Source organism: Staurois parvus, unplaced genomic scaffold (assembly GCF_062004578.1).
Source record: "Staurois parvus isolate SC_StPar_1 unplaced genomic scaffold, SC_StPar_1.0 ptg000137l, whole genome shotgun sequence".
Lineage (NCBI taxonomy): Eukaryota > Metazoa > Chordata > Amphibia > Anura > Ranidae > Staurois > Staurois parvus.
In genome coordinates this window covers 10,793,170-10,806,521 of record NW_028317933.1, presented here as the reverse complement: position 1 = coordinate 10,806,521, position 13,352 = coordinate 10,793,170, and the positions used below count along the sequence as shown (strand labels likewise).

At 41.5% G+C, this 13,352-nt stretch overlaps 1 protein-coding gene across 11 annotated transcripts in view; it reads right to left on the bottom strand.

Moving 5' to 3' along the window:
* The window catches only part of EPB41L1 (erythrocyte membrane protein band 4.1 like 1), a 229,560-nt gene that overhangs the window by 24,208 nt on the left and 192,000 nt on the right, over positions 1–13,352 (bottom strand). For 8 of the 11 annotated variants that reach the window (XM_089673334.1, XM_089673336.1, XM_089673339.1 and 5 more), the window contains 2 exons: positions 12,186–12,344; positions 293–394 (listed from right to left, as the gene is read on the bottom strand). In XM_089673334.1, coding sequence (XP_089529460.1) covers positions 293–394; positions 12,186–12,344 — 261 coding nt within the window. The remainder of the gene's footprint in view (positions 1–292; positions 395–12,185; positions 12,345–13,352) is intronic. The other 3 variants (XM_089673337.1, XM_089673341.1, XM_089673343.1) reach the window with 1 other exon arrangement.

The following is a 13,352-nucleotide window of genomic DNA, read 5'->3' as shown; positions in this document are numbered from 1 at the left end:
AGCAACACTATCCATTATCCTTTGTAACCTTGGGACCTGCTACTGTTCCTTACATTCCAAACATTTTTTTGCCTGTGAATTGCACTACACATTAAACTAAAGCATATGAGGCTTAGTGTGTTCTTCCCAATTGTCATTATGAAGAAGTGATAATCGGCCAGATCACACATAGGTATTCCAATATTGGAAGTGCTCTTAATGTCTGGGGGAGTTTAAAGTCACCCAAATACTTAGTACAAATCAGAACTGAATGTTGGTTACAGTGTACAGGAGAATAGGTAAGTAGAGGCACCTCTGGGGATGAAGCCAAGCTTTTCTGGGTGAAGACCTCGGAATCCTGGGCAGCACCAACATCTGTCTCTTCCTCTTCTTTCCCAGTACCTTCCGCCTCCTGCTTTGCACAGAATTCAAACAAAATTAGTCATTTAGAGACAGGATCAAACCAGGATAGTTACATTTTAATAAGACTGTAAAATTATAGTTAAAATATTGATTTGGTTTTAAAAGCACAACCATGTATTATATTTTTGGGGACCATAAGACATCCCTTTATAGTTCACCTGTACTTCATTATTATCATAAGACTATGTACTAGAGCAGTGTTTCTCAACCTCTTTTCAGTCAAGGCACCCTTTAAAGTTATGGATAATCTCAAGGCACTCTTTAAAATTCTGAACAGTCTCAAGGTACCCCAATCTAAAATGTGAAAAACTATTCAACACACATCCAGTACACCCAACATTAGAGGTGATTTAGTCTTCCAAAGCAAATACACCTTTGCACACTGGTACCGACTAGTGTCTCTCTCATTTTCACTCCATCACTCTGCTAATGTTACCCCAGTGTTGACGGAGAGAGGCAGGGGAGGGCCAAACAAGGATGATGCGCATGCACCCGACATCCTCCTTAACAACTGATGATGTCATTGGTTGTTAGGATGCTGGCAGCTAGAAGGTCATAAAAGTGTACAATGAAAACCTGTGGCTTTGTGTACTAAAAGGCAGGATTGATCCCCCTGCTGGCTTGTATCCAATTTTTGGCCATTTTGCCAAGGCACCCCTGAAGAAGCCTGAAGGCACCCTGGTTGAGAAAGTCTGTACTAGAGGGAAGCCTAGAATAACATTTTCTACAGGAAAAGTAAATATATCAGTTCTTCCATTACTCTTAATGTGTACCTGAGCTCAAAAAGTGAAGATTTACTATCTTACATGGAACATATAGAAATGTTAATTGTGCCTAAGATACAAAAGATTTACCTTCTGTCTTGAATTTGTCCAAAAATAGCAGAATGCATCCTGTGCATTAAATCTCATAGCTGTATATCACCTAAAGTACTGCTGCCTTTGACTTCCTATTTGAAAAGATTTGGAGTGAGATTTGGAGATGTTACTACTCTGCAGTTCACTGTTTTCCTTGCTATAGCTGTAGCTAAGGACTTGCAGTGCAAGGATCTCCCTGATTTCACTTCATTCATTCTTTTGCTACTTCTTATTACCCCATCAGTCTTAAAATCATTAATCAACAGGTGAGCAGCTCTGATATGAAGCAGCAAAGCTCATCTCCTCTACCAGAATGGCTGCCTTCACACAGGGACGCAGTGTGGAACAAGGCATGGTAAGTAACTAATGGGGAAATAATATGGTGAAGAAAGCCTATAGGCAATACTGGTGACTAGTCCTTTGTTTTTTGTTGATTATCAACACAGAGCTTTGGGCTGTGACTGTATGCAGGCGATTAGCAGGTCCCAGCCGTGAATCATTGGCCAGGACTTGCTTACAGGCTCCCACTATGTACAATCACAGCGGGTACCGGCTGTAGGGGGTGTTCATGCACGCGCCCAAAACCCGGAAGTAGGCAGTGACGTATGGGTACATGACTTTACCTACAGCGGCCACCCATTGGAAGTACCTTGCAGTCAGGTGGTCGTTAAATGAATAATAAAAAAATCAGGAGCTATCCATTACTATTTACCACCAAATGAAAACCCAATTTGCCTTGAAAAAAACTAAGTATAATCCACCTGGAAGTAGTTGTAATGATACAGTGGGGATCGAAAGTTTGGGCACCCCAGCTAAAAATTTGTATTAATGTGCATAAAGAAGCCAAGGAAAGATGGAAAAATCTCCAAAAGGCATCAAATTACAGATTAGACATTCTTATAATATGTCAACAAAAGTTAGATTTTATTTCCATCATTTACACTTTCAAAATAACAGAAAACAAAAAAATGGCGTCTGCAAAAGTTTGGGCACCCTGCAGAGTTAATATCTTGTACTGCCCCCTTTGCAAAGCTGAGACCTGCCAGTGTCATGGATTGTTCTCAGTCATCGTCTGCGAAGACCAGGTTATGTCAATCTCAAAGGTTTTAATGCCCAGACTCATCTGACCTTGCCCCAACAATCAGCACCATGGGTTCTTCTAAAATCTAACTTTTGTTGACATATTAATAAGAATGTCTAATCTGTAATTTGATGCCTTTTGGAGATTTTTCCATTTCTTATGCACATTAATACAAATTTTTAGCTGGGGTGCCCAAACTTTCGATCCCCACTGTATGTACAGTTTTACAAGCACATGTTAATGTTGCAAAATTTTATTCAGGCATTGGTTTTACTTTTGTCATGAAGGGGTTACTTTTTTTTGGATTTAATAACACTTTAAGGAGCGAAGAATGCCATCCTAAAATGACTTCTGATGTGTATAAAATGAAAACTATAATGGATGAACACAATTTAATAGCTGGTGTTAAACTGAAGAGATGAGGTCTGATAAAATCAGCCAATCCAAGGATGAAGGCAGATGGAGAGCATCCCTAGAGAAGAAAGATCTGAGCAGCAGACATCATTAAAGCTTGGTAGACACTAACAGGAGCTAGAAATTTATCAGGCTTGATATCTTAAGAATAAAGCAGACTGAAATGAACGCAGGAAAGAAAAAAAAACAAAAATTCACTTCTTTTAGTCTAATCAGGATACAGGAAGAGGCTGCTAAGACCTTCACAAGAGTTTCAGCCCCCAGGTAATCTCTTTGATAAATCTTTGGGGAGACTTAGAGAAGCAGAAATCTGATCAAGCCAAATTAAGATTTTCTAGTCAGAACGTTCAGAATAAAAGTCTCTCTGGGCTTCACGATTAATGACGCATTTGCTACCTGGAATGATGACTAACTACAGTGATTATTTTAGTATTTTGGATATGCTGAAGGAGAAATAATCTGGCATTGTAACACCTTTTGGGAAAAAGATGGAATTTTGAAGTAATAAATAACAGGGCGTTCAAGTTACAGATTATCCTTCAGGGCATGTGGGAACACCAGCTAATCGCTGTTATTTTCAATAAATTATATTGACTGTCAGACACTGCCAGAGAGAGCGGCTATCCAACAATGGGATCCACCAGTTGCACATTCTTGCACAGTCTGAGATGGGCTGCTGAGCTTCCACAAAACAGTGTGTTAAAGTGGATCTTAATTGTAGTAGCTGTGCACAAAAAAAGGCAAGTAGAGGTTGGCCGGTTCTTAACACACCCAAGTGGGACTCATTTGCAATTCTTGCTAAAGTCAGTAATCACAGACGGGGGCCTCTGTCACATGAAATCACCATTAAGGCGGCACTCAGACTTAGAAGCGAGTAACCCTTCCTGTATGTTCTTCTTTATTGCACACACCTCATAGGTGGTTGCTCTGTACCTTCTCCTAGTGGATGCAGCAATTCCGAGTGTGGACTGCGAAGCCTGCATCACACTCCATCAGCACACCCCAACATGTCACCTCACTCTCTGTGACACCATAAGACATCTCCCTGACACAAGAGGTCATCTCTTCACATGTTTCCGAGCTATTACATTCCTGAGGCCTCCCACTCTCTCTACCTCTCTTTCGTGACACCCCAGGGTAAGTACATGAGATACCCTGTGCTGCAATATCAGTTCCTGTTTGTGGGGCACTGATTGCTAGGGAGGGGGCTAAGCTTGCAAACCCCCTCTCTACCAGAGCCCTCTGTCACCCATGCCATGTCATCCAGACTCTCGTTGGCTGACTGCTTAAGTACCCAACATTACTCCAAATGCCCCTAGAAATGGCAATATAGCCTCTTCTCCTGCCACTAAAGGTTAGGCCCTTGTAGTGTGTCTGCACTGATGTCTCTTCATCCACCTTCTAAGCCCTGCCCTTCGACACGCCAAGCATGCACCCCTTTAGTGATGTCAGACCTGGCAGATTGGCTTAACAATAAAGTTCTTTACTGAAGAAGTTAACTGAAGTAGTTAATTTAACAAGTAAATAGTTGTCAGCAACATCTTTCATACATATTCCTGTACAAGGTCCTCTAAGTGACCTTTTTAGTGTGTCCTTGGTGCTCTATGTGCCCCATGAGGTGGTCATACCTTAACCCCTTGACGCTGACGTCACACAAATATGTGGCCTCACGGAACTGGGCTTTTTTTTCGTGGGGCCGCATATTTGCGTACGTGTCTTTGTGCTGGGAGTGCACCGCACTGCGCGCTCCCAGCATCAAGATCGCTGTGTCACTGCAAGCCCCGGGTCCCATTCTAACAAACAGGACCCGGGACACATGATCGCTGTGATAGCCTCTGATTGGCTATCACAGTGATCAGTCACTGTGCAGCCCGGCCCCCTTGTTTTTTTTCTCTCTCTATGAATGGAGAAGAGAGGTACATTGTATCTCTCTAACTCCTGGCATAGAGAGAAAAAAAATGTTTGTAGAAAAAAAAAAAAGACAAGGAAAAAATAAAGAAAAAATACCTAGATTAAGGTTTGATCTAGTTCAGTGCCAGGGTTAGTGTTTGGGCCAGGGTCAAAGGTCAAGATCAAAAGGTCAGGATTTTAAAAACAATGGTATCAGTGTCAGTTAGTGTCAATGTCAGTTAGTGTCAGTGTGTTTTAGGTAAAAAAAAAAAAAAAAGACAAAAAGAAAATGTGCACTATTGTTTCTGGGCTGTACTACGGGTACAAACAACAAATAACATACACATATATGGTATCGCTGCGATCGTCAAGAGCTGGAGAATTTATTTTGGGTTGTTCTTTAGTGGTAGGTTATTGTAGTAACAAGAAACTCACAGCTAAATAAAAAAAATGATTTTTTTTTTTACTGTTTTGGGCCAGTTTTCCTTTGATAATAAAAAAAAATCAGCAGCTATCCATTACCATTTACCCCCAAATAAAAGCCAAATTTGTCCTGAAAAAAAGAAGGTATAATCCACCTGGATATACAAAGTAGTTGTGATGATATGTACGGTTTTACTAACACATGTCAACGTTGAAAATTTTTGCTCAGGAAGTTAGATTTGTTTTACCCTTAGGCGTGAAGGGGTTAAACAGATGAGAAAGTCCATTAGCCCATGTACCACTAAAGTCCATATCCCTTGGAACCCCGACTGGGTTCCCACATGGGGTTGTAAAAGTAACAAAATGGTAACTACTTCCTCGGCAGCACTCTCCTTTTCTTCCCATGTGAGAGCAACCAACAGAAACTGACCTAGATAGAGTTCCCCTTTTTATATCTTTTGTCAAGCACAGGGGCCACTCCTCAAAAAAGCTTGGGAAAACCTGACTAGTAGAGTTAACCCTTACCCACCAGACAGCACTACCTCTGCTGGACAACATTAAAGAAGAACTCTGGGATAAGCAAAAAAAAATCACCCATTAGTATACCGCCCTACACAAAACACTAAACAGGTAACACATTTGTGAAATTCCATACCATTTAGAGAAAAGTCTAATTGAATTTTCATGACCTCATCTCTGTAATACAAAAAAATAACAGCATTTGCTCTGCCAAGGAGGAGGTGTAACAGCTGGGATTACATCATATCCTCTCAGGAAACTACAGTTCCCATCAACCTTTGGGAATTGCAGTGACTGTGGGTGAGTACAATAGGCCTGTACTTGTTGAATGTGTGCTCGGCCACTTCAACAGAAATCTAGGGATGCCCCGATATACCGGTGGGCAAAATGTATCAGCCGAAAATAGTGTTCTCAGCATTTTGCTGACAGGAAAAAAAGTGCCGATAATGGCCACTGAAATGTGCATTTTACCTGCGATTTTTCCACTATTTTGCTGTGATTTTGCCAATATTTTACCACGTTTCGGGTACGTTTTTCATAGGTCACGAGGCTCAAAAAACACATAAAAAAGTAACACGTGAGCATTTTTGATGGGTTTTTAGTGCATTTCAGGCCTGGTTCACACCAATGCAGGTTGCGTTTTGTCAATTTTGCTGTGCTTTTTGCAGTGTGCTTTGCGTTTATGCATACATGTTTTTGACACATTTTTGATGGGTTTTTTTTTGGGCAATTGTTGTTGGGCAGATTAAATAACGCAAACTGCATAAAGAACGCAACACCTTTTTTAGATACTAATTAAAAAGTTGAATATAATACAATTATATATAAAAAAATATATTAAAAAAAAAACTGTCCATTTCGGTTTCGGTTTTTGGCCAAATGCATCCTGAATTTTCGATTTCAGTTTCAGTCCAAGAATTTTCATTTTGGTGTACCACTACAGAAAACACGCCCACACATTTCCCAGCTGCCCCTGCTATCCTCACATGTGATCACTCACCCTCCAGTCACAACAGAATAGGAACTAACTGCCCTGACATTCTGTTTTTAATCCCAGAATAAATATGGCCACATGTCCATAGTTAGATTGTTTATCCACTGTTGTCTGCTGGAATTAAATATTGGAATTCTTCTTCCTATTATTCTAACGGCCGCTGCTGCCATGTGATCACATCCCCGGCCACAACAGAACAGCAACAAAGCACCGGGACATTAGCAGAAACAGTAGATACTCCCACAAACAGTAGGTACTCCCATTAGCAACAAACTGTAGATACTCCCATTAGGAACAAGAACAGATACTCTCATTAGCAACAAACAGTAGGTACTTCCATTAGCAACAAACTGTAGATACTCCCATTAGCAACACACAGTAGGTACTCCCATTAGCAACAAACTGTAGATACTCCCATTAGGAACAAACTGTAGATACTCCCATTAGGAACAAACTGTAGATACTCCCATTAGGAACAAACAGTATGTACTCCCATTAGGAACAAACAGTATGTACTCCCATTAGCAACAAACTGTAGATACTTCCATTAGCAACACACAGTAGGTACTCCCATTAGCAACAAACTGTAGATACTCCCATTAGGAACAAACAGTAGGTACTCCCATTAGCAACAAACAGTAGGTACTCCCATTAGCAACAAACAGTAGATACTCCCATTAGAAACAAGAATAGATACTGCCATTAGCAACAAACATTAGCAGCAACTATAGACACCATCTCACTCCTCCTTGTAAACACAACAGTGCTTTTTAATTATCTTTCAGCAAAAAATGCATCAAAAACAAGCATGCAAAGTGCACTGCAAAAAGCACTGCAAAACAGACAATACGCAAACTGCATTTTTTGTGGTTTTCTGGACCAGGCCTGGAATGCATTGAAAATGCAGCAAAAACACATCAAAAACACAAACGTTTTACATTTTTGATGCATTCTGCATCTGCCCAGCAACAAGTTGGCTAAAAAAAAAATTCAAAAAAGGCAAAACGCATAAAAAAGGCATACAAAATGCGCGTGCAAAAATGCACACATACTGCAATAAGCACGGCAAAACGGAGAAAATATAAACTGCACTGGTGTGAACCAGGCCTGAAATGCATTGAAAATGCATCACAAAAGCATCAAATACACACTTGGTATGTTTTTGATGTGCTTTGAGTTTTTAATCTGCCCAGCAACAAGTTGGGTAAAAAAAAAAGCATTAAAAAAACGCAAAACGTATAAAAAAGCATCAAAAATGCGCATGCAAAAACACAAATACACTGCAAAAAGCTCAGCAAAACAGACAAAACATAAACTGCATTGGTGTGAACCAGGCCTGACCTGCATTGAAAATGCATCACAAAAGCATCAAATACACACACATGTTATGTTTTTGATGTGTTTTTAATCTGCCCAGCAACAGGTTGGCCCAAAAAAAAACAAAATGTACCAAAAACCGCATCAAAAACGCGCGAGAAAAACTCACTGCAAAAAGCATTGTAAAACAGACAAAAACGCAAACTGCATTGGTGTGAACCATGCATTGAAAACCTAGCAAAAAAGCATCAAAACCACACATGTATTGCGATTTTTTAAAATCACATGACCTATGAAAAACACCCTAAACGTGATAAAATCACGGCAAAATTGCAGGTAAAATCAAGACAAAATCCTTGGTAAAATCGTGGCAAAATCCCGGGTAAAACTGTGGCAAAATAGTAGCAAAACCGCAGCAAAATCCCAGGTAAAACCATGGGAAAATCACGGGTAAAAACGTGGCAAAATCGTGGGTAAAAATCACGTTTTTGGTAGCCATTCGCACCTTTTTTCCTATCGGTAAAATGCCTATAACACTATTTTGGGCTGCCGATATACGTGTGCACCCCTAGTATGTATAGTATATACACTGTTATTAGTGGAGGAGGTACAGAGACTACTAACTGAAGCAATGGGAGGCGGGACAGACCCAGAGGGGTTTATTTACTAAAGCTGGAGAGTCCAAAATCAGACTCCCTTCTGCATAGAAACCAATCAGCTTCTAACCTCAGCTTGATCAATGAAGCTTTGGCAATGAAACCTGGAAGCTGATTGGTTTCTATGCAGAAGGGAGTCTGATTTTGGACTCTCCAGCTTTAGTAAATAAACCCCAGAGTGTCCCGAGCTGCCATTCTTAGAACACTGCCTGGGTGGGAGGTACAGACCAGGAGTCTGACTCCTCCCACTACAGTGAGCTGGGAGGAAATCACTGCTTCCTGGAGGAAGAACTACAGAAGAGGTGTGCCAAGACCAATGGCTGGGAGAATAGGAGGCATAGCAGACAACAGTCTTACAAACAGGAAACCACTGGGAATTAATGGTTTGATTTGAAAATCATCAGCTTATTTCAGAGCAGCTACTGAGTGAACCAGAAGATGGATGACACATTCAGTGAATGTAGGAGATCAGCAGCAAGAACATGGAAAAAAGTTTGTGCCCAGAGTTCTGCTTTAGCTAAGCAGTGCACCCTTCTCAGTAGAAAATACATTTAACCCCTCATTAACCACTTGCTGTCCGGCCGTTGTATATAAACGGCACGACGGTGGCAGTCCAGGGGCGGGTTGCCGTTCATAAACACAGGAAGTGCAATGCTATTTTTCAAGAGGAATTTAAAGTGGTAGTAAAAGGCACTTTGTTCATTTGTACCTACTGTACAGGTAAACCTATAATAAAGCTTACCTGTAGATAAAATGAATATCTCCTAAATGTACTTTGTTTAAGAGATATTCAGGGTTTTTTTTTACATTCGCATTCCTTCAGAGCACTGTGCCGTGTCCTGAGACTCTCGTGCACATGTGCGGGAGTGACGTCATCGCGGCTCAGCCAGCAAGATGACCGGAAGAAGAAAAGGGAAGACCGGGTGAAGATGGAAGCCTCTACAGCGGTGACAGTGCGCCACTGGAGGGCTTCGTTTTAAGGTAAGTCCTACATAATGTGCTAGTATGCGATGCATACGAACACATTATGCCTTTAACTTTTCTTTCATTTTGGACGCGGTTTACTACCACTTTAAGAAAAAGGGTCAGTTTTTCAGTTTAGGTCCACGTCAGTACAAGGAGAAATTATGGATGGGTCACCAGTAGCAGGCAGTTCACTGTGTAGCCTGCAAGAGCTACATGTCATGTAGTAAGTCATGTAGTAAGCCATGTGTCTATCTTCACCTAGGGTTTGGTGCTAGGAGGGTTTCCACCCAAATTCTGTTTTATTTGCCCCTGATGTGTACCTTACCGGAAACCTGTAGTAAAAGTAAGGTTGCTAAACTGTCTATACATATCTTTAGTTTTTTTTTGGAGCCCCAAAACCTAGACCTCTTGTGCCTCTGCTTTGTCGCCCATATTATGTGAATATTTGCCACTGTTGTCACCATCAGAAAATCCATAGTGAAAAATGCCATGCAGTCATCACTGGAGCGCCAATAGATAAACAGGAAATGGCTGCAAAGAGGGTGTAGGAGACGAAATGAACTAAAATGCAACAAATGGTAAAAAAAAAGGTGTAAACAGTATTTTATTTAAAAATACCTATATTTTTTGATACCCAGTGCTTGGACAATCTAAATGTTGGGGTTTGGAAAGAGAAGAGAGGGGCGCCAGACTAAGTGCAGCATTAGAAGGTAAATTTTATTGCAAGGTAAAAACAATGGCAACTCACTAGAAGTGAAGTGTAATAAGGCATGTCACCCTGGACATCGTCCTGAGGTCTGAAGAAGAAGCTACGCTTCGAAACGCATTACCGCCCATTTTTACGTCACTACACTGCTACGTCTGATGACATGTCCACCCCGGCGCCATTTGCGTTCCCGGCTGATCTTCCCTCCAGCGGCTGGCCACACCAAGCACCGAGTGTCCAGGAGACTTGTTCCTGCTGCTACTCCTGCATCACACAGTCCTGCTTTTTCTCCATCGGCTCCCCGGGACCTTCACAGGACGACGTCCAGGGTGACATGCCTTATTACACTTCACTTCTAGTGAGTTGCCATTGTCTTTACCTTACAATAAAACTTACCTTCTAATGCTGCACTTAGTCTGGTGCCCCTGTCATCTCTTTCCTTGCCTACAGAGTCCAGCTTTGCTCTGAGGGAGCTGCCACTGATGTTGCTGTCTGTTGTCCATTATTTATTTATTTCAGGTACTTATATAGCGCCGTCAGTTTACGCAGCACTGTACATATATATTGTATATTCACATCAGTCCCTAACCCTCAAGCGGGGTACAACCTAAGGTCCCTAACTTCCATTCATACATACACATACTAGGGCCAATTCAGACAGGGTCTAATTTACCTACCAGCAAGTCTTTGGAGTGTGGGAGGAAACCGGAGTGCCTGGAAGAAGCCCATGCAGGCACAGGGAGAACATGCAAACTCCAGGTTGGGATTCGAACCAGCGACCCTTGTACTGCCAGGCGGAAGTGCTAACCATTTAGCCACTGTGCTACCCCGTTCCAATTACTCATTGGAACTTTTTAAAGCCCATTTCCCACTTCCCCCCCTTCCATACAAGTTGGACTTTTAAAAGCATATGGACTTTAAGTTCATCTTTTTACTTCTCTAGCGCCAATATTTATCTATTGTTACTAAATGTTGGGGTTTACATCTACTTTAATGTGTACATCTCCACTGTGTTTGACTTGCCCCTCCTGCCTTTCTTAGTGTAATAGTAAGCCTCAACATTTCATAGTGGGAAGGACGGGCCAGAGTTTTGACTTCATGTATATAAAGTATTTAGATGGATTGGTCCTTTAACTCTGTAAAAGTAACCACTTGTCAACTGCTCTACCCACGCTGTCATTGGCTCCGGTAGGTTTCAATCTCCAGTTTCCAGCCAGCGATTCATGGCCTGAACTCAGCAAGCGATGGAGCAGCTGACAGGAGAGAGATCTGTGAGTGTAAACAACATAAATCTCTCTCCTGTCAGTGGGGACATGCTGGTTTTTATCTCTCTGCAAAGCAGGGAGATAAAAACTAGCACCTCCCTTAGTAAAACACTGCACAGTACACAGTTTAAACACTCTCTAACACACAATTAACACTTTGATCGCCCCAGATGTTAACCCCTTCCTGCCCAGTGCCATTAGTACAGTGTCAGTGCTTTTTATTAGTGTCACTGGAAATGGCATTGGCAGTTAGTCAGTTCCCACAGTGTCAGTTAGTGTAAGAATGCCTACCGTACTATCGCAGTCTCTGATTGCTGTCATTACTAGTATAAAATAAATAGATACAAATTCCAGTATATATACCACAATTTGTACCAAAGAAATGTAGCAGTATACATTTTGGCCTAAATTTATAAAGAATTTTTTTTTCATTTTTTATTGGATATGTTTTATAGCAAAAAGTAAAAAATATTGTTTTTTTTTTAAAAAATTAGTTTTTTTTTCATTTATAGCGCAAAAAGTTAAAAACTCAGTGGTGATCAAATACCACCAAAAGAGAGATTTATATGTGTGAAAATTTTTTTTATAAATTTCATTTGTGTACAGTATTGCAAGACCGGTGAAGTAGTGCAGCGCCATATAGCACAAAATGGCCTGGTCATGAGGGGGGTAAATCTTCCGGAGGGTATAATTACCTCTGGTTTGGGGGATGAGGAGGTAGGTGAAGACGGCAGCCTCTTTTCTCGTCCGCGTTCTCTGTGAACAAGTTTGCTGTTTGGCTGTTTCAAGGTTCTTTTCAGCTCATTAATACTGGCCTGGTGCTTCAGTAGGACATCTTCTGACTTGTCCAGGAACTAAGTGAGGGATATGACAAACACAAGTTAATAGCCTGTTGCAACCCCTTCACTCTACCACATGAACCATACCTCTCTGGCAGTGAAGGGGTTTCCGGTAATTCTGAAAACCTGGGGTTTGAAAATGAATAAGCTAGGTGCAGGGTTCTGGAAGGTCTGGCGTTCAGGTGTAACAGCAGGCTCTTTAAAGTGGACCTGTATTCCGTATTAAAGGTAAAGAAAAATTCCTGCTCAAGATCAGACACCACAAGATAGCTATTATTTTCTTTTATTAGCCAGAAATGGGCATTCGGCCCACCTCTCTGATATAGTTTTACTTCATTACTGGGATCTAACGTACCCTTACCTCATGACTAAGCCCTGCCACCTGCCATTCCATTGTTCAATTAAACTGTATCATTGGCTGGTGACAGCACCAGTGGATAGAGCACTGGCAGTCGATGTAGTTAGCTGTAAAGTCGTCTAAGTCAGGGTCCAGTAACAAAGTGCAACTAGATAGGAGAAACGGAACATCTTGGGGTGTGTGTTCTTTGGCATGACTTCTACTTTTAAATATCTAAAGTAGAATACAGGTTCATTTTAAGATGCACCGAGATGAGAAAGTACGTGCAGAAAGGTAGGAGAGGTAGGAAGGAAGGTGTCTAGGTGGCAGGGAAAGAGTTGTTGGGAGGTTTTGTATGAGAACATGCTGGGATAGGCAGGTAATCATGGAGGGTATGTGGTAATCAGGTTGAAGTACACCTAAGGACTCATTTTTTTTTTATAAAGTGAAGAAGTGCTAAACCCCTGTCAGTTTGATGTCCTCTTGGGGAGACTTTTCTTCATTTCTGGTCCTGTAGACATGACAGTGAGGGAACTTAAAATTGTGGATTTTCCCATACTTTCTGTCAGGAATGGACTCGCCAATAGTGGTGGGACTCACCTGCCTTGTGGGTTGCAGTACCAGGACTGGCCAGCAGGTGCTCTCAGCAACCAGAGGCTCACTTCTGCAGTCAGCCAAAACACCTG